At 42.1% G+C, this 19,118-nt stretch overlaps 1 protein-coding gene across 1 annotated transcript in view; it reads right to left on the bottom strand.

Annotated features, from left to right (window-relative positions):
- The window catches only part of parp8 (poly (ADP-ribose) polymerase family, member 8), a gene marked incomplete at its 3' end in the record, with an annotated part of 110,574 nt that overhangs the window by 42,099 nt on the left and 49,357 nt on the right, over nucleotides 1-19,118 (bottom strand). The window contains exons 5-7 of the mRNA XM_080738456.1: nucleotides 18,887-18,957; nucleotides 10,407-10,475; nucleotides 4,501-4,595 (exon numbers count right to left, since the gene is read on the bottom strand). Of these exons, the coding sequence (XP_080594582.1) occupies nucleotides 4,501-4,595; nucleotides 10,407-10,475; nucleotides 18,887-18,957 (235 nt within the window). The remainder of the gene's footprint in view (nucleotides 1-4,500; nucleotides 4,596-10,406; nucleotides 10,476-18,886; nucleotides 18,958-19,118) is intronic.

Here is a 19,118-nt window from a genome sequence, read left to right as displayed (position 1 = left end):
TTACCATGGTGGCGACACTGTTGGCTGCTGCGTGATATTTAAATGCCTGTCAGATTAATGCTGACAACGCTGAACAGAATGTCAACCACTGGCCTATACGTTATGAACCTTTTCAGGCCGTGACCCTCCCAAAAATAATCATATTTGAATATATAATAATCACCCCGACAAGCACTTAGAATTGTTGGCGTAAGATTTTCCACAGATAAATATTGTGAAAATAACAGATCTACAAGCTCACAACGCCTCACATTGAGAATCACTGGTGTACACGATCTGGAGACCTGACGTGAGATGTCAAGTCAAGTCAGGGTGACGATAGTATAGATTGATAAATGCCAACACTAGCGGCGATCTCCGCGTAAATCCCCCATTTTGCGGTCTGAGTAAGGTTGACAAATGAGGGCCATTATTTCCGAAAAGGTTTGAAAATGTATATTGTAACCTCCACTTGGAATACTTCATTTACTTGAGTATAGTCTTGCGTGGCCATACTGATACTCACACGATTTGCAAATGCTCCCGTCATACAGTATGGGGAGACGAAAATCTTATGACGTATCCGGCATGAGAAGCTTTGAAGAGAGAGTGAAGCCTCCTCCCCTCTTCAGTTTCATTGTTACAGTCACGTACATGATGACATCAGCGATCTCCATATATGGGCATAAAAGGGACTTCAAGCCAGAGCGTGATATCAGAGCGGCAAACCCATTCTGTTAGGTGTGGTTCCCCTGATATCACAGCGACATCAGAGCATGACGTCAGAGCTAAAAACCCATAGAGCCACAGACAAACCCATAGAACCCTGACAAACCCATAGAATCACAGACAAACCCATAGAGCCACAGACAAACCCATGGAATCACAGACAAACCCATAGAACAACAGACAACCCCATAGAACCCTGACAAACCCATAGAATCACAGACAAACCCATAGAGCCACAGACAAACCCATAGAACCACAGACAAACCCATAGAACCACAGAAAAACCCATAGAACCACAGTGTCAGGCGTGACGTACAGAGATACGCGGACAAGATGTGCCGGTTTCCATAGTAAACTTGCGACCTACGGTCACAATAAAAATCATCTAAGCGTGCAACAATCCGTACATAGCTTGCTGCTCATCAGAAATGATATCTTAAAATACAGTTTTGTGAACGGAAATGTAATCTTCCGATACTTGCCGTTCGGGAGCTGACTCTATATAACATTCGGAGATTGTGGAATAGTTGTCTGGCTACATGAGACTAACTTGAGTTATAATAATTCATCCACCAACAGGCACGGACACACATACTGTACGCACGTGGACGGGAGCGAAAACAACAATCTCTGTCCCCCCGGCCTGGCGGTGGATAACAAGACAGCAGAGTGTTGTGGATGCGTGCGGCAGGCAGGCAGGCAGGCCACAGGGGAGAGGCAGAGTAAGAGGCAGCTCATCCATCTCTATAGCAGGATGCGTACAGTACAGTACTGTACTGTACATTACAGTACAGTACAGCAAAGTACAGTACAGAACTGTAGCACAGCCACCAGGGACTGAAAGCAGGACAAAAGGTCTGCAACATAAGCTACACTATGTATTCAACTGTCAAGCAAATTTTACGTGCATTATATATATATTTAAATATGCTGCATAACCAGAATGCGATGAGGCGTGCTGTCCTCGGCTGGACTGCAGCAGTTCAAATGCAGCGTGAAACAGCAGTACTACCATCTGACCTGGGGCTCTCAATCTACTTTATTTGTTTGTTTTTGTGGGGCGCGGTGGCACAGTCGGTGGCACTGTCGCCTCACAGCTAGAATGTCCTGGGTTTGATTCCCGCGACCGCAGTTTTCCCGGTGGACCTGAGCGCAACTGTGGGGGCCGATGGGGAAGGAGGGTCGCGAGCTTATGAGAAACAACTCAAATAAGACCTTAAAACCTGGCGAAAACAACTGCGTGCATTAGCGCAAGATTAGATGAGGATAAAGGAAATCATTAAATGGAAAACATTAAATTAACTTCTGAAAAGGCTTCTAAGCCTACACTAGCCTACTAGTAAAACTAGTGGAACCGCGATCTTTCCACACGTAATTGTGGTTGTAAACAATAACACAGACGATATAATTCATTAGTCTAGTAGTGGGAAGAAGAGGTTATCATCATGGCCGCAAATAACTTTTAAATATCTTGCAATTGGCGGCGAGTCTCTTTTGAGACCCGTGAACGGCGTTCGTCGGCCGTTCATGCGGCGGTCCGCGCCTCCGCGGTCGTCTGTCCTCTCGTCTCTCTTTTCATTCACATGCTCCAATTGCACGCACTGTGCACACTGTGCACGCAGCTCCTCGTGAACGTTGATAGCCTATGCGGTGCTGTCTGCACTCTGCAGCTGCACTGTGGATCTCCTCCTCATTACGTCTCGCAAGCCCGACTATACTTTGTCGTATGTGTGTTGTACGGCGAAAATAGCTGATCTGCAAGCTCACAACGCGTCGCATCCACGAGACAACGTGAGCTTGTAGATCAGCTATTTTAACCAACGCGGAAACATGCTGTGCGCGAGGTTTAGAAACGTCTGCCTTCAGCCCTTCACAATAAGGGTGCAGGAAGACTGGGCACTGGGCAGTGGGCACATAAATATTGTGGGCACCTCAATGTTAAGTTGGATGAAATTATTGCTGTGTGTGGTTCTATATGGGCTGTGTCAATAATTTTGACAAATAATAGCATGCAGCAACGTCTAAACATATATATATATATATATATATATATATATATATATATATATATATAAAGAACGAAAAATAACTAAGTCAGTTCATTTTGGGGAACCATGAACTTTAGTTCAAATTATAGAATTATGAACTTGAAATGAACTAGTTCATTTTAGAAGTTCTGAACTTGATCGTTTTGAAAGTGAACTTTCCCAACACTGCCTACACCCTAGGTGGGGTTGGCAAAAGGGCCGTTCTGTGTGGAGTTTGCATGTTCTCCCCATGTTCTCTAGGGTAGGTACCCTCACAAAAACATGCAGTAATCCTGGTCTCTATACTGCCCTCCCCCTGGCCAGTCGGGGTCTGATGGAGGGGAAAGGAACTGGTTGGAATAACGTGTTCCTTCCATGCGCTATGTCCAACTGGGGAAGCTCCCTCCTGTCAGGTGAAAAGAAGCGGCCAGCTCACTCCTCATGTACTGAAGGAAGCATGAGCTCAGTTTGCGGCCCTCCCCAGGCGTGGCAGAGGGAGAACATGGGTTACAAAAATCGTGGGATGAAAATTATAAAAAAGATTGTTTGTTTTTGTTGCTAAAACCAACAGCAGGGCCGGATTGGGACATAAATTCGGCCCTGGCATCTTGGCCCAGACCGGCCCACCACAACCGACGCGAACCGAACATAGAAGATCTACAAGCCCACAACGTATTGAGGCAGCGACACGTTGTGGGCTTGTATCAGCAGTTAAATGTTTGGGTGGGACTCCTGGGCCACAGTAGCCTGTGATTGGGCTACTAGGCCCATTTGTATAGTCGTCCCACCGGGCATATGCCCGGTACGCCAGATGCCCAGTCCACCCCTGCCCAATAGTGAATCCAATGATAACTAAACTAAAACTTTTCAAAAAATAAAATAATAGTAATAATAAAAAAATAAACAATAATAATACTTGAATGAAATATGAACTAAACTAGCAGTTACCCCGCCTGCATGGCCAGACTAATATCACTGCATAGATATTAGTCTGGAAACTCTGTGTGGAACCTGCATTTCCAAGCGGGCGGCATTAAATAAAACAGGCCTCTGGTGATAAACCAGCCCCACATTTGCATACTGGGCCCTGATTGGTGCCTCTGTACTTCGGAGGGAGTGATATCCAATCACAACTGAGCGGTGCCAGACCAAATCTGTCCAAGGCATTTTTTTTCCTGGTTTCTACCTACTCTAAATGAATTAAAACCGAACAGAAATTCCAAACAAAAAATTGTAAACAAAATGAAAACGAGAAACTAATGGTGAATGAATGCCATGAAAAAAAGAAGAAAAAAAAAAGGACGGCGATAATATCAGCCGGAAATATAAACTAGATCTGAGACAAAGAACTGTGCAGGAGAAGGAATGTACCTGAGAGATACCGCATGGGGGCCGTATAGATAGAAATGTACCTGAGAAGTAAAACTAAAGTAAATCAATGCCAAACAATCCCGGGTAACAGCCACATACTGTACATAATACAGTATAACAGTATGTTCACGCCATAACCATGTCCCACGTCCTATTGGCCATACACATCATTTCCTCGTAAGCAGCCACCCTGCCAATCTCTCCATACCATTCTTGGAAAGAGGGACTCCCCGCCTTCTTCTAACCCCTCATCAGAACCTGTCTACCATATTGTATTGTATTGTATTGTTTTGTTTTGTTTTTGTCGGTTCTATGGTTGCTGTGTACTTTGTTCCATGTTATTGTGATAAATATAAAAAACTAAATAAACATTGAGTCATAAAAAAAAATGTACCTGAGAGATACCGCATGGGGGCCGTACAGATCCCTCACTGCCTGCAGGTCGGCCTCCAGCTGAGGATGTTTGTGGAGCTCTCCATCGTAGTTCACCTGTCACGTGCACGCACACACGCACACGCACACACGCAGAGAGAGAGAGAGAGAGAGAGAGAGAGAGAGAGAATACATCATATAGTTTGCAAACACAAACACATACATTCAACCTACGGCGGCATTTGTGAACTTTTCAGAAAATGTAACGTAAAGTTTCAGAAATAGTGAAAATAGTAAATCTACCAGCGGCTTCAAATTTGTCACGTCTTTTCCGACCTTTGAATGGTGCAGTAGGCGAGATGCTGAGCTACCAGTAGCTCGTTATCACAGTAGGTTTTTGTCATCATTCAGTGGGTCGACAAAAGTCAGGGAAATGAAGATTTACGATTCTGGTCTAACGGCACTAAGTCACGCGACCTCGTCATGGTCAATAAATAGACTTTATACGGTGGAGCTACTGAGCCCCGTCGGTAGGTCATTTGTCTCCCAATCAATGGTGTGATTAACCTGTTCGGTAGCTCACGAAAAATGTGACAAATTCCCATTCAGTGCGTTGATATCATTCGAATGAATGGGGTGGATCTTCAAGCTCACAAGACGTTGCTTTGAATCCCGTCGTGAGCTCATCGATTCACCATTTCCATTTTTTTTCCTTGACACTCTCGTACGACGAGGTAGACCATTAACTCATTTTGTGCTCCAGACATGAACGGGTTAAATGTCCAGCGCGCCGTTCACCTGCTCCGTCCGCGGCCAGTCTCTTATTTTGAAGGCCAGAAGTCGATTGCGCAAACATTTCCTTTTTGATGTCATGACGTCATTCACCGGAAGTGATCATCCTCACATACGGGTGTAGTAATGGAGGATCATTGCCTTTCAACTTGTGTTATATTATAGCGAGAATCTAATGCCATCCTTGGCTTCAAAAGTGTTTTTTGGAGAAAATGGACATTAAAGGAGTAGTTCACCCCCAAAATGACTTTTTTTCTATTGATTAGTCACGCCATGGAGAGTAGAGTTCAATAATATTTTTTGGTTTTTGTCACATTCTTAAGACAAAAATGTGATAACAGTAAAATTACCCCCATTGATTCCGGATGGTGACCCGTTTCGAAACGGGTCACCATCCGGAATCAATACTCGAGTATTTTTCACGAGTATTCTCGGGATCGGCTACAAATGGGTTAAGAGACGGAAAACATTAAAAGATTTAAATAGTGAAATAGACAAGGTTTTGCCCCAATCGCAACAATATATGAATAGAATAGGAAATACTGATGAGCAGGGTTCCTGTTAAAAGTTCTAAAAAAAGGAATAATAATAATTAAAAAAAAAGTGTTAATTTCATAGGTTGTCTGTGAACTCCTCTTCTACCGGGGGAGAACAAAAGCACCTGCAAGTCGAGGCACCTTCAGAGTTCAAGCTTCCTAGAATCCTAACTGAGATGTCTTGGAGTTTGGAGTCTTTTCAGGCACAAAGATGACAATAACAAACGGAGTGTTACATAGTATAACTATCTTGTTGTCTAAATTCAAAAAAGGATAGGCACTAATAAACTACACGCTTTTGCCTACAGCTTTTCAATCAGGATTAAAAAAAAGCTTTGAGTTACGTCTCGCCGTGCATCGTTCAAAGAGTGTCGAAATAAACCATTCATTTGGCATCTCAGATGGAAGGCTTTGCCACAGCTCACCTTGCTATAGCAGATATATCTGGAAAGCAGGCTCATTTCCAGGGCAGACAAGGTGACGGTGTCTCTCTTAACAGCTCATGGAATAATTATAGTAGCATTGTGTGGAGGAATCACAAATGAATCCGTTTGGAAGTGATGCGCGCCACTGGCAGCTTAAATAGCGGTTTATTATCCTTAGATCAAAACCAACCGAGTGCTGTCACGAACCAACAAAGAAATAATAATAATAAAGAAAGAAATGCTGTCATTACAGGGGAGACGCAGTGATGTGACATGAATAGCTGCCCACACACACTTCAGCGGGGCTGAGACGTTTTATTGCCGTTGCTTATCACTTCACAAGATTCATTGGAAAAATGTCCGCAAGTCTCCGAAATGTCGTTTCCATAATCTACCTATAAATTCACGAAAGCCTGCGTGGCTGTAAATGTGTGTGTGTGTGTGTGTGTGTGTGTGTGTGTGTGTGTGTGTGCGTGTGCCTGTCTGTGTTTACGTCAGCTCACTGTGAAACGTTGAAAAAGTTTAGTGAAAGTTGCAAAGTAATAGCTTGACCACAATGGAGACACCAGTGGTGTAAACTGTAAAGTAACTAAGTACCTGTAGATGTACTTAAGTACTGTACTTAAGTACAGTTTTGAGGTATTTGTACTTTACCTGAGTATTTCCAGTTTTCAGTATTTTTACTTCTACTCCACTACATCTCGGATCCAAATATTGAACTTTTACTCCACTACATTTATTTGAGAATTTAGTTACTAGTTAATTTGCAGATATAAATTATACTATTATAAAACATGCATTAATCCACTTTAGCCCTATTTTATACCGTGGCTATTTGAAAGTAGCCGATCTACAAGCTCACAACGTGTCGCATCGCGACACATTGTGAGCTTGTAGATCTGCTATTTTCAAACATTTTGTACTTTTCCTTTTGCTACTTGAAGTACATTTTAATACCAATACTTTTGTACTTTTACTCAAGTAGATTTTGACTTTTACTTGTAACAGAGTATTTCTACATTGCAGTATTGATACTTTTACTTAAGTAAAACATTTGAGTACTTTTTCCACCACTGGGAAACACTTAAGGATCAGGGCTTTGCATAGGGCTGTCACGATTATGACATTTTATATGACGATTAATTGTGTTGTGTTTTTGTCGTTGACAATTGCCTTTCTGTTTGGCTTTTAGGCTTTGAAGTTGCACATGGCAGATATGACACATAACCTAAATATGCAAAGAGATTACTGACATATTTGACAACTTAAATACTTAAATATTATACTTAAAGGAGTAGTTCACCCCCAACATGACTTTTTTTCTATTGATTACTCATGCAATGGAGAGTAGAGTTCAATAATATTTTTTGGTTTTTGTCACATTCCTAAGACAAAAATGTGATAACAATAAATTTTCCCCCATTGATTCCGGATGGTGACCCGTTTCGAAACGGGTCACCATCCGGAATCAATGGGGGAAAATTTACTCGAATCAAATTTTTGTCTTAGGAATGTGACAAAAAACAAAAAATATTATTGAACTCTAGTCTCCATGGCTTGAGTAATCAATAGAAAAAAAGTCATTTTGGGGGTGAACTACTCCTTTAAAAAAGAACATTGATAGTGGAAATAGCCGATCTACAAGCTCACAACGTGTCACGATGCGACACGTTGTGAGCTTGTAAATCTACTATTTTCAGCTATTTTTTTTCTAATATATGATCAATTATGAAATATAATCACGATTATGTCAAATAATGGCGATTAGACGGTTATGTAATAACTGTGACAGCGCTACCCCCAAGGAGCCCACTTTGAGAACTGTAAACATCCACTACTCTGACACAGTTTGCAACATGGCTACAAGTGCTGCTCCTCTGCCACTGGCTTATGAGTCACCCTCTGAGCTGTGACAACACTGATCAGTCTCACACACACATTACACACTCGCTCTGTTTCATTCATGAGCCTGCATGGCCCGATGTCTTTGCGAGAGGGGCTGGGGAATTAACTGGGAAACCCATGTTTAGAATCAATAGCCAACCCCTGCTTGTGCATGTCAACCACTTGAACCCTACAGTGTCCGTATTCTGAGGGAATATCACAACGTGGCACGTTGTGAGCTTGTAGATCGTCTGTGTTTTGGTTGGGTGTAGATGGAAAAAAGACCCAGTTTAGATCGAGAGTTATTATCCCTCTATTGCAGGGGTTTTCAAAGTGGGTGATGGGGCACCCTGGGGTGCCGCGACGGCAGTCCAGGGGTGCCGCAAGATCATTTGATAATATTTGGAATTTATTTGGACACTTGAACAGAACAAATATTTAGTATATTTTTTAAACTTGAAGTACACAGTTATTTTCAGTCAGTTCTAACCAAAATGGCTATTATCTCAATGTTTTCCTCACAACATAATCACTAAAATATCATTACTGTCAGGCAGAACCTCTGTCGCACAAAACTAGCGATGCGAGGCGCTGTGTGCTTGTAGATCTGCTGTTTTCACTAGGATCTGCTGTTTTCACTAGTTTAGTACATTTTATAGATGATAAATACAAAACGAATGGTTTTGGACATACAAGGTTTCCACCCGACAACGACGATATGCTATAGACGGGTTTCTTGTTTACAAACATTGAGACTAAATGCACAGCTGACTGTATCATGTAATCAATTCCGTCCAATCCCCAAACCTGTTGTTTTGGGGAGCGCTGGTTTCATTGGCTAATTTTGGTACGGACCCTGCGCACGCATCTAGTTTTATCAGTGTAACGTGGACTAGAAACCCGTCTATAAATATAAGGTGCTGGAAGTGAAAAGTATAATGTAGGGGAGCCTCGGATTAAAAAAATATTTATGGGGTGCCCTGAGACAAAAAAGTTTGGGAACCCCTGCTCTATTGTGTGCGGTCCAAAGATCCCGATCATGTTTTAACATTTTATATTCATGTGGATGATCGGTCTGTCCCAGTGGAAAGGAGTGGCGGGAGACTAGGGGTGGGCGACATGGAATAATACAATATCACAATATTTGTCAAAGCGGTACCACGATACACAATCTTTTATTTTTCATGTTGGTTTTTATGGTTATTACAATGTAACAAAAACTAAAATAAAAAGGAGTAACAGAACAGGGACTCTCTGGGTTCCTTTTGGGAGGTTTAAATTGAACCTCACAAATATGTAATTCTGACAGTCTACAAATGAAACAGGTCCATTTGGTTTCTGTCAGAGTTGAGATTTGCAGTTTTAAATTCATTCTGCAATGAATGAATCTCTGTATTAACAATTCAAAAGGATTTTCATTGTATGACGACATTCTATTTATGCCGAAATAGAATGGCTTGTCGGTAGATTAGCCGTGAAATTTCTATTATATTATGATCTGAACTGCATTCATTTTACAAGACCATCAGCGCTATATCACGTAGTCTTCATCCCCCATAACCATCACGCGATCCCCGTTGTATTCTCACCACAGTCACCAGCCAAATTTCTCCATCTGCATTGGTTTCGGCCGACGCATCTTCTCCCCGTGCGTTTCGCGTGCGCGATCCGTTCACGTAAAAGTCGGCTCAAATAATCCAAGTATGACTCTAGAGTAGATATGAACATTTTCGCTAGCTTAGCCCCCAGCACTCCAGCTATGCTAGCACTAACGTCTAAACAGAAAGTGCATGGGGAGCTGGGAAGCTATTACAGGGAAAGGACCTGACGTCACTTCTGCTTCATGTCAGAGGAGCCATGCGCTATCGATGGACGAGCGGTGACTAAGGAAGGTTAGACGCTCGCCGATTTTCGGATAAAAATAATTTATTTCGTTTTTAATGACCCAGTACGGTAAATTACGGCGCGGCTGAGACATCCTTGCTCAGATGTCCGGTATAAAACGGTTTTAATATTAAGTGGCTCCCCGTGGCTTGGAAAGTGTTAAAGTGTAGTACACATGAAAATAAAGCAGTAGTCGACAAACTCAACATTAACGTGTAGTACACTTGTTATTAGTGAAATGTGATAAAGGAATATAGTCAATGTTAAAGTGTACTGCAGTTGTTAATAGTTAATAGTTAATAGGAATAAAGTGCTGAATCGACATTAAAGTGTAGTGCAGTAATAGTGAAAAGTGACAAAGCAATAAAGTGCCGAGTCAACGTTAAAGTGCAGTGTCGCTGTGTTACCTGGCCTCCATAGTAGAACTCCTCCGAGTCATTGTCTCCCTCGGAGTCCTCCTCTGGTGCATAATTGACCTGGAAGACACACACAGCACACTGTCATCTGCATAGCCTCGCTGTCTCACACACACACACAGTTCAGTTCAGTTCAGTTCAGTTCAGTTCAGTTCAGTTCAGTTTGTTTCATTTTTCAGCACTTTTGGACAGTTCAATACAAGTTAGGGATGGGACGATACGCAGGCATTGGCACTAAGGTTTGCACACCTGTCCCCAGCAGGTAAATAAAATTCTCGGGCAGGTGGAGTTTGCTTTCAGGTTGCCCGACCGGGCAAGTGCTCATTTGAGAGGGGATGCAACAGTCTATCTTATATATACATTCCTTTAAGAGCCACGCCCACACTCCACACAACGGACATGAAGCCTCCACAAAACGGACAAAAACGGACATGAAGCCTCCACAAAACGGACATGGTTGAAGCCTGATTCGCCCCCTGTCGCCACTGGGGGGCACTGTTCACTAATATATGAGACAGCAATGTGTTCACTGCTCTCAGAGATCTCCATATATGGACAAATCAATGTGATTGCTGGTATACCGTGAGTAGGCATTTGATACTACAAGCTCACAACGTGTTGCGTTGCGACACGTTGTGAGCTTGTAGATCTGCTATTTTTTTGGCAAAATTAATGTTCCGCCCCTGGATAATGGATTTCGATTATTGCGAATATCGTAAATCGCGATTTCTTTTGTCGCAATAATCGTGATAAGAAATGTTCATATTGTCCCATCGCTAATACAAGTGCATGTCTGTTATCAGTGCATCTGAACATAGCATAGACATCATCGTTTGACAGATCGTTTTTAAACAATATTTTTGAAAAAAATATTTCAATTTTTATTATTGCGAGAACAATGGCTTCCACTTTAACATTGCAACTTTTTTAGGAATATAAAGCCTGCAGTTTCTATTAGCTTGCATTTCCCATTGATGATGTCACCGGTGGAAGGATTTGACCCACCCACAGCTCTCCTATGAGACCCAGACTGAGTAAAACATTTTTTTGATATTTTATCATGAACATTAGTAAGGACCTATTATATGAAGATAGGTTGAAAAGTGGTGAAGTCCTCCTTTAAGTACAGTATTTAAGTAAAATGTACTTAGTTACTTTACACCGCTGAAGAGTAGGCACTAAGGATATTGTTGAATTGCACGATATTGCGCAATTGAGTCACATTCACCAGGACCTCTGGAGAGCCAGGCTCTCTGGGGAATCAGGCCCTCCGGAGAGCAAGGCCCTCTGGAGAGTATAAACATAAACACATTTCACTTGGTCAAATAGTATATAAACTACGCACAACAAGTTAGGAAGCGTAACTTCGGTCCATTATATCTCCCCTTTAAACATGTGGGTAGCGCCCTAAGAAAATGTGCCAAAATGGCCTGCAATACTGTTCTGCTGGCATTCACTCGTTTTGGGCTTCCCTGTGTTAAAATGGCCAATATGTGCGTTTTTTTCCCCCTTCTCATTATTGTGGGAGCGTTCAATCATTCAACGCACCAAGCAGCAAAGGTGAATACCAATACAGAATCTTTGCTGCGGAAAAACTGATACAGGTCTATCTTGGATTCTTTTCTCATCAAAACGGCCTGTTTTCTATGGGCCATAACTTAGGCATCAATGCGGTAGTATTCTTTCACGAGATTGTGACCTTGTTAAAATCTTTGAATCATTTTGAACAAGCCTCTCTTGTGGGCACAAGGCCATGGTCAAACACATCATTTAGGGGTCCTGGACATGAAAAGGTTTGTGTATAGCAGAACTAGAACAGCGCCTATAACAACTAGGCTAGCCCTAGCCTTGACATAATCATCATCACCGTCACATGGAAACCTTGCATGTCAAAGGCACTTACTTTTAAGGAAATGGAAAAGAAAAATAACCTGTTTTCCAAAGGATCCAATGTAGTTATTATATTTAGTCACAAGCTTTTCTTAACCACTTTAACTTTCACAAAAGTTCTGAGATAACAAAAATAGATCTGATATATATTATGTTTTTGCTATTTTTTTCTGCTTTTGCGTGACACGCGATAAGTGGCTTCTGTCCGACAACACCTTTCCGCAGATAATTGTCAGGCGGCCTGGACATGCGGTAGAGTCAGTGGTTCTCAAACGTCTTTGGCTCAGGTCCCCTCTGTAACCTGAGCCAAAGACCAAAGGGGGGGCGCTTCATTATTACTTTAGCTATTGAAAAATAGCAGATCTACAAGCTCACAGCGCGGCACCGAGTGCCGCGCTGCGAGATCTGCTATTTTTGAAAAGTCGTGGAAATGTGTGCAAATCTTTGAATATATGTATTCTTTAAGCGATTTCTTTTTCAGCAAATTTTGCTTCTGGAGGGTCCCTGGAACTAAATATTTTGAGATGGGGGTCTGTGGCCAAATACATATCATTTTGGGGGTCCATCACATGAAAAGGTTTGAGCACCACTGACATTAGAAACATAGGTTTTTCAAAAAACCTCAGAAGGATTTGAAATATTCAAAGACTTGCACAAATGTTCAAAAAATAGCAGATCTACAAGCTCGCAGTGCGGCACTAGGTGCAGCACTAGGTGCAGCACTGTGAGCTTGTAGATCTACTGATTGTTTGTTTCTTTACTTCCATAGCTTAAAATCATCATCTTCAGTACCATGCCACATCACCATGTCCATAATGTGACCCAGCGTAGCACGGGGGCAGTCATTTCGGGAGGCTCCATTATTCACTGGAGCTATTATGACGTTTTGTTTTGTTTTTTTCTCTAAAATGTAATAACGCCACAACAGCATCTCAAAATATCTAGGCTACATTTCACTTCAACGCCAGAGCTTAACTCTGCATTAGAGGATGACATTTGACAGGAATTCCCTTGGGTCCCGTGGGATTCCCGCAGGACAGGAGTCAAATTTGTAGCCCTTACCCGTTCAAAGATATGAGCTCCAAAATGATGTGCAGTGTGTGGGTTATGGGATGTGCACTGTGCATACAGTATATGAGGGATGGAAAGTAACTTTAACTGGTGCTTGCATGATAATATGTAGGAGCATCGATGTAAGAAATACCCGTTTCGTTTAATGGCTACCCCCCCCCCCCCCCCCCCCCAGCCCGCCCGCCCACCCGCCCACGCACACAACCGCCTGCCTGCACACACACACACACACACACACACACACACACACACACACACACACACACACACACACACACACACACAGAGAGAGCTGGTTAAACATGTTGCCTCATGCTAGATGCAGAATAGATGAGCCTCAAGCTAGATGCAGAATAGATATAGATACAGCATAAAAATGCTAATATACAGCATACGATTTGTGAAAGTGACAAACGGGCTTCACAGTTATGTCAGGTGTGTTCATATGCTAATGGTGATGCGATTTCAGATCAATTGCTCCAGCCACTGAGGAGAAACGCTGTGACAGACACTCACTCAGACACTCACTCAGACAGACACTCAGACAGACATTCGCAAAATTATAGTATAGATGCCAGGATCGGGACGGGACAGGAATGAAAATCAACAGGAGTGGGCAGGAGCGGGAATCATCCCAGACCAGTTCATCAAATCGCAGAAATAAATTGCACAGGAAAGTGAGGTCTGTGAACTGCGAACATTATAAAATTAGACATGAACGGGAGTGGCCCAGGATTGGGATGGGACAGGATTTTTTCTGCAGGAGTGGGACGGGACAGGAGTGAAAATCCACTCCCGTGTCATCCTCTACTCTGCATGTAAATAAGACTTTTTTTAATTAACTCTCCCCACGCTTTGAACGATAACGCTCGCCCCATTTTTTACAGAACCTCGATGCCAATACGGCGCTCGTTCGGTTCGTTCGTCTGATGACTGTAAGCTGATGAGGGGTCGCGCGGCCGTTTACTGTAAACACATTTTCCGCTGTGATGGTGTAAAAAATCCATTATGCGTTAGATCAACGGAGAACAATTCACTTCCTTGTTGATTTCCTCTGGCCCGGAGGCTCTGTAGCCAGTGACTGCTCTGAATGTACGGCAACACATAGCAGGACAATTCACATTCATTCTCGCATGACGCCGCCCTCTGCTGCCTGGCAGACCAAAGTGCACTATTGCACAACCAAAAAAAAAAATAAAAAATAAATAAATGTCTGTCTGTCTATCTACTATAACGTCGCAAAGGTAAGCCGCTTTTTGATGGCGCCAGACCCAATAAATAAATAAATAATCTGGCAGTAGGAGAGTTAATGTGAAAGAACGGGACATTATTATGTTGGTCCTCCCGGAATACAGCTAACATGCTAGTTTTCACCAACCTTTGTTAGCCATTTGTAGCCAAATGCGGTAATATCGAGACTCCATTACTTAGCGATGCAAACCACAGTATGTATCTTGTTCATTTAATGCCACGTATGTAACAAATGAACCACGTTACGTTGTTATAATGATTTAATCTATTATTTATTTAATTATTATTCCGCTGTTCTTCTTCTCGAGTTTTGGAAAAAGGGATCCGTTTCCTGCCTGGAGGCGTCTGATTGGCTTCGACTCGTGACCTATGTGTTTGACTTCCACAAACAGTGCATCCTTTGTCGTTGAGTTAGCTTAGCATTGAATAGAGCAGTGTCATCGTAAAATATCTAGTTTTAATGTTCAGAGCGTTTTTTTGGACAATAAAACATTGACAGGAATGACAGCCAGGGGAAAAAATCCATCAGAAGGACACATGGAATGCAATCGTTCCCTCGCCGTCGGAAAGTTGACTTATTAGACTATTCTGGATGACTGTCTATTAGTGGCTAACGGCTAACGCTAACGCTAGCTAAGCGCTAGCTGCAGGCTAACGTAGGCACCGTATACACATGGAACAAAACACAACCCAACTCTATTGTTGCTCTTCTACAAGCTCACAACGCGAGGCGGTTAAGCCTGTAGATTGTGGTTTATTATCAGGTCAGAATCAGATTATCCTTCTGACTGAAGTTACACAAACACTGAAACCATGTTACATAAAGCACTTAGCTAAGTTAGCTAACAGTTAGCTGACCAATTTCAATAGGGCACGAGTTATGTTGTTGCGCACGTATCTAGACGTGCGCACGTATCTAGACGTGCATTCCCGTAGAGCAGTGATACTCAAACTTCGGCCCGCGGGCCGGCACAATTTTGACTGGCCCACCACCTTAATTTCCTCAAAGTTGCTCATCCAACAAGCTTTAAACTGAGCAGATTGGACCATGCGTTCCCAAGATAATGGCCAAAACATCTTGAAAGCGGCCATAGAAATCGCCGATTTTCGCAGTTTTTTTTTTCTCTCTCTTTTTTTTTTACCAGTGGCTCTGCCTCTGCCCAACTTATTAGCATACCCAAAATGTTATTGTAGGCCTAATGCAAATGAAGAGACGTACTGTAGCTCTACTTAACAACTGCATCATAAGCCATTTGGTAGCTTAACAGTCTGGGTAATCTATTTTAACTAGATTGTTTGATTTTATTTTATTTTCCTGTTTATTTTAGTTAAATTATTTAGTTTATTTTCTGTAAAAAGCCATTTGTGTTGAATGTGGCAACATCATAAATAGCATTGTGAAGCAATTGAAAGAGAGTTGTGCTCAGCTATCTTTAATGTTATCCAACTCGATAGCAGGCAGACAGATATCAACCCAGACAAATAGCAGACAAACATACATTAATTTGTTTTGGTGTTTTTGTGGAATATGCTAATTTCACAGAATTATTAAAAAGAGAGAAAATGTATCAAATTACTTTGATTACAAATTCTGCCATTGACAGAATATCAATGGCAGAATACATAGGTTATCAAGTAATGTCATTGTATCAACTGGCCCGCGGGGGATAGCTTCGCTGTTTCTACATCTCATCTTTTCGACACCCAACTCTAACCCTTATCCTAACCTTAACCTCCGTGGGGTGAGTCGCTAACCCTCCGGTCGAAATGATGTTCGTTCGAAAGAGCGAGATTTTACCGGCCCGCTGCCCCTTGTCATTTTTGTAATGTGGCCCACCGGTTCAGAAGTTTGAGTATCCCTGCCGTAGAGCAACCTGGACTAGACGAAAATGGGTGCCCCTATAGAACTTTGTGCCACTATAGGAAGAAATACTTTCCTTTTCTCATTTACTTAAAGGGCCACTTCACCTCTGGGACAACCCGATCTTATTTTATTGTTGTTTGGGACACGATCAACACAATCCTGAGTTATTGTTTGTGTTCAATCTGCTTTTTGAGATATTTTAGTATTTCAGCGTGTACTAGTGATGCGTTTTGCATCATATGATGCAAAACGCATCACTGATGATGCAGAATGCATCACTAGTCATGCTGAAATACTAAAATATCTAAAAACACAGATTGAACACAAAAAATAACACAGGATTGTGCTGATCATGTCCCAAACAACAATAAAATAAGATAGGGTTGTCCCAGAGGTGAAGTGGCCATTTAAGTAATTTAAAATGTTGGCCTAATGGAGTAGAAGTTAAAATATTGGAAATTGGATTTACTAAAGTAAAGTACAAATAGCCAAGTTCTCCAAGTTAGCATGTATGTAAACGTTTGTGTTCTCATGCCAATAAAGCTTCTTTGAATTGAATTGTGCTCTCTACTTCCCCATGTGGCGGAGTCAGGTCATTGCAGGTTAGAAATGTATTTACTTGAATATCTCAAAAGTAGTATTTCAGCATGGCATCATTCTATAAGCCATATCTTCAAAACTGTTGGGTCAATCTCTACAACCAATATATCATTTTGTAGCTATGATTCCCAGCTTTCAAATGAAAAAAAAATGTCAATGACTAGCCATCAGCCGTGTTCGGTCACATATGTTGCCATGCCATGCCATTGCTGCCAGTTAATAAATAGAACTGTTAACTTTTATGTATCTGGTCCTCTGGTCTTAATATTCTAATACATATTCTGGTGTCGAGTACTACCCACTATAACTAGCAATTGTAGCCAACGACTTTTACGCGACCGAGTATTTCCCGGTGAGTTTAAGGCAGCGCAACGGTGGGGGCCGATGGGCAAGGAGGGTTGCGAGCTTATGAGAAAGAAACAACTAAAATAAGACCTTAAACCTGGCGAAAACAGTTGCGTGCATTAGCGGAAGATGACGATGAAGGAAACCATTAAATTGAGAACATTAAATTAACTTCTGAAAAGCCTACACGGCCTTAAAACATGGCAAAAACAGTTGCGTGCATTAGCGCAAGATTAGATGAGGAGAAAGGAAATCATTAAATGGAAAACATTAAATTAACTTCGGAAAAGGCTTCTAAGCCTACACTATTATAGGCTACTAAAAACTAGTGAACCGCGATCTTGCCACACGTGAATAATTGTGGTTGTAAACAATAACACAGACAGACAATATAAATTCTTAGTCTAGTTGAGGGAAGAAAAGGATATAATCATGGCCCCAAATAACTTTTAAATATCTTGCAATTGGCGACGAGTCTCTTACTAAATCGGCAAGAGTGCCTCTCAAGCTATATAACCTCTCCATCATCAGCAATAGTCAGTGGTGCGTGTTCCCCACACTCCCAAGCCCCCACCGTTGCGCTGCCTTAAACTCACCGGGAAATACTCGGTCGCGACTTTTACATCTACGGGAGGCTATGTCACAGAGAAATATCCGTTTCCATCAGATCTGACTGAAAATAACTTTACACTTGGCGTTTAGACCATTTTAACCCCAGCATACCTATTCTGGGGGGAAGAAGGTTCACCAAAAATAGCCGATCTACAAGCACACAACGCCTCACAACGTGACATGTTGTGAGCTTGTAGATCTGCTTCGTAGATCTTTTTTTGGTGAAGAGAGTTGGCTGAAAAAGAACCCATCAAGTATAGTGGAAATCAGGTCTGTTTTACCAAGCATAGTGAAGTGATATTGATGAATTCCAAATAGGGATGGGACGATATTATTTATCGTGATAAAACACACTCACGATAATCGTATAGTGGAGATTTAATTTATTGTGACATCGTCCTCTGTCATGCACTGGGATCAATTCACCTTTTATTTGCCAAGCTGCATATCCGGTACCACTTAAACCCTCTATAATTGGTAAATGACTTGATAGTCTTTTTTTTTCACTCTCTATCAAATGTCTTTGCCAAAAAAATTGCAGATCTGCAAGCTCACAACGCGTCACGTTGCAACGTGTTGTGAGCTTGTAGATCTGCAATTTCTTTTGGCAAATGTTCCGCCCTAGGATAATGGATTTTAATTATTGCGATAAGATCTTAAATTGTGATTCATTTTGTCACAATAATCGTGATATGACATTTTCATATCGTCCCATCCCCAATTCCAAATGCTATCAAAGCATTCCGTGGCACCCCTGGACCTGCGCCACGGCACCCTAGGGTGCCCACGGCACCCACTTTGAGAACCCCCTGCGGTAGAGTAACGGATGCCATCCTACCTGGTTCTTCTCTATGTGAAGTTTGGTCTTGATGGACAGGCCGCTGGTTGCATCATTGCTCAGCTTGATCTCTGTCGGGAGAGAAATAACGAGGAGACAAATCCGTTCAGAGCAGTTTGGTGTCAGCGCTGTTATTCTCACTTTGCATTTCACTCACACACACACACGCACACGCACATACACACACACACACACACACACACACACACACACACACACACACACACACACA

Source organism: Nannobrachium achirus (assembly GCF_963921795.1).
Source record: "Nannobrachium achirus genome assembly, chromosome: 12".
Taxonomy (NCBI): domain Eukaryota; kingdom Metazoa; phylum Chordata; class Actinopteri; order Myctophiformes; family Myctophidae; genus Nannobrachium; species Nannobrachium achirus.
Note: the sequence above shows the minus strand (reverse complement) of the source record. Positions and strands in the feature narration are given on the sequence as shown.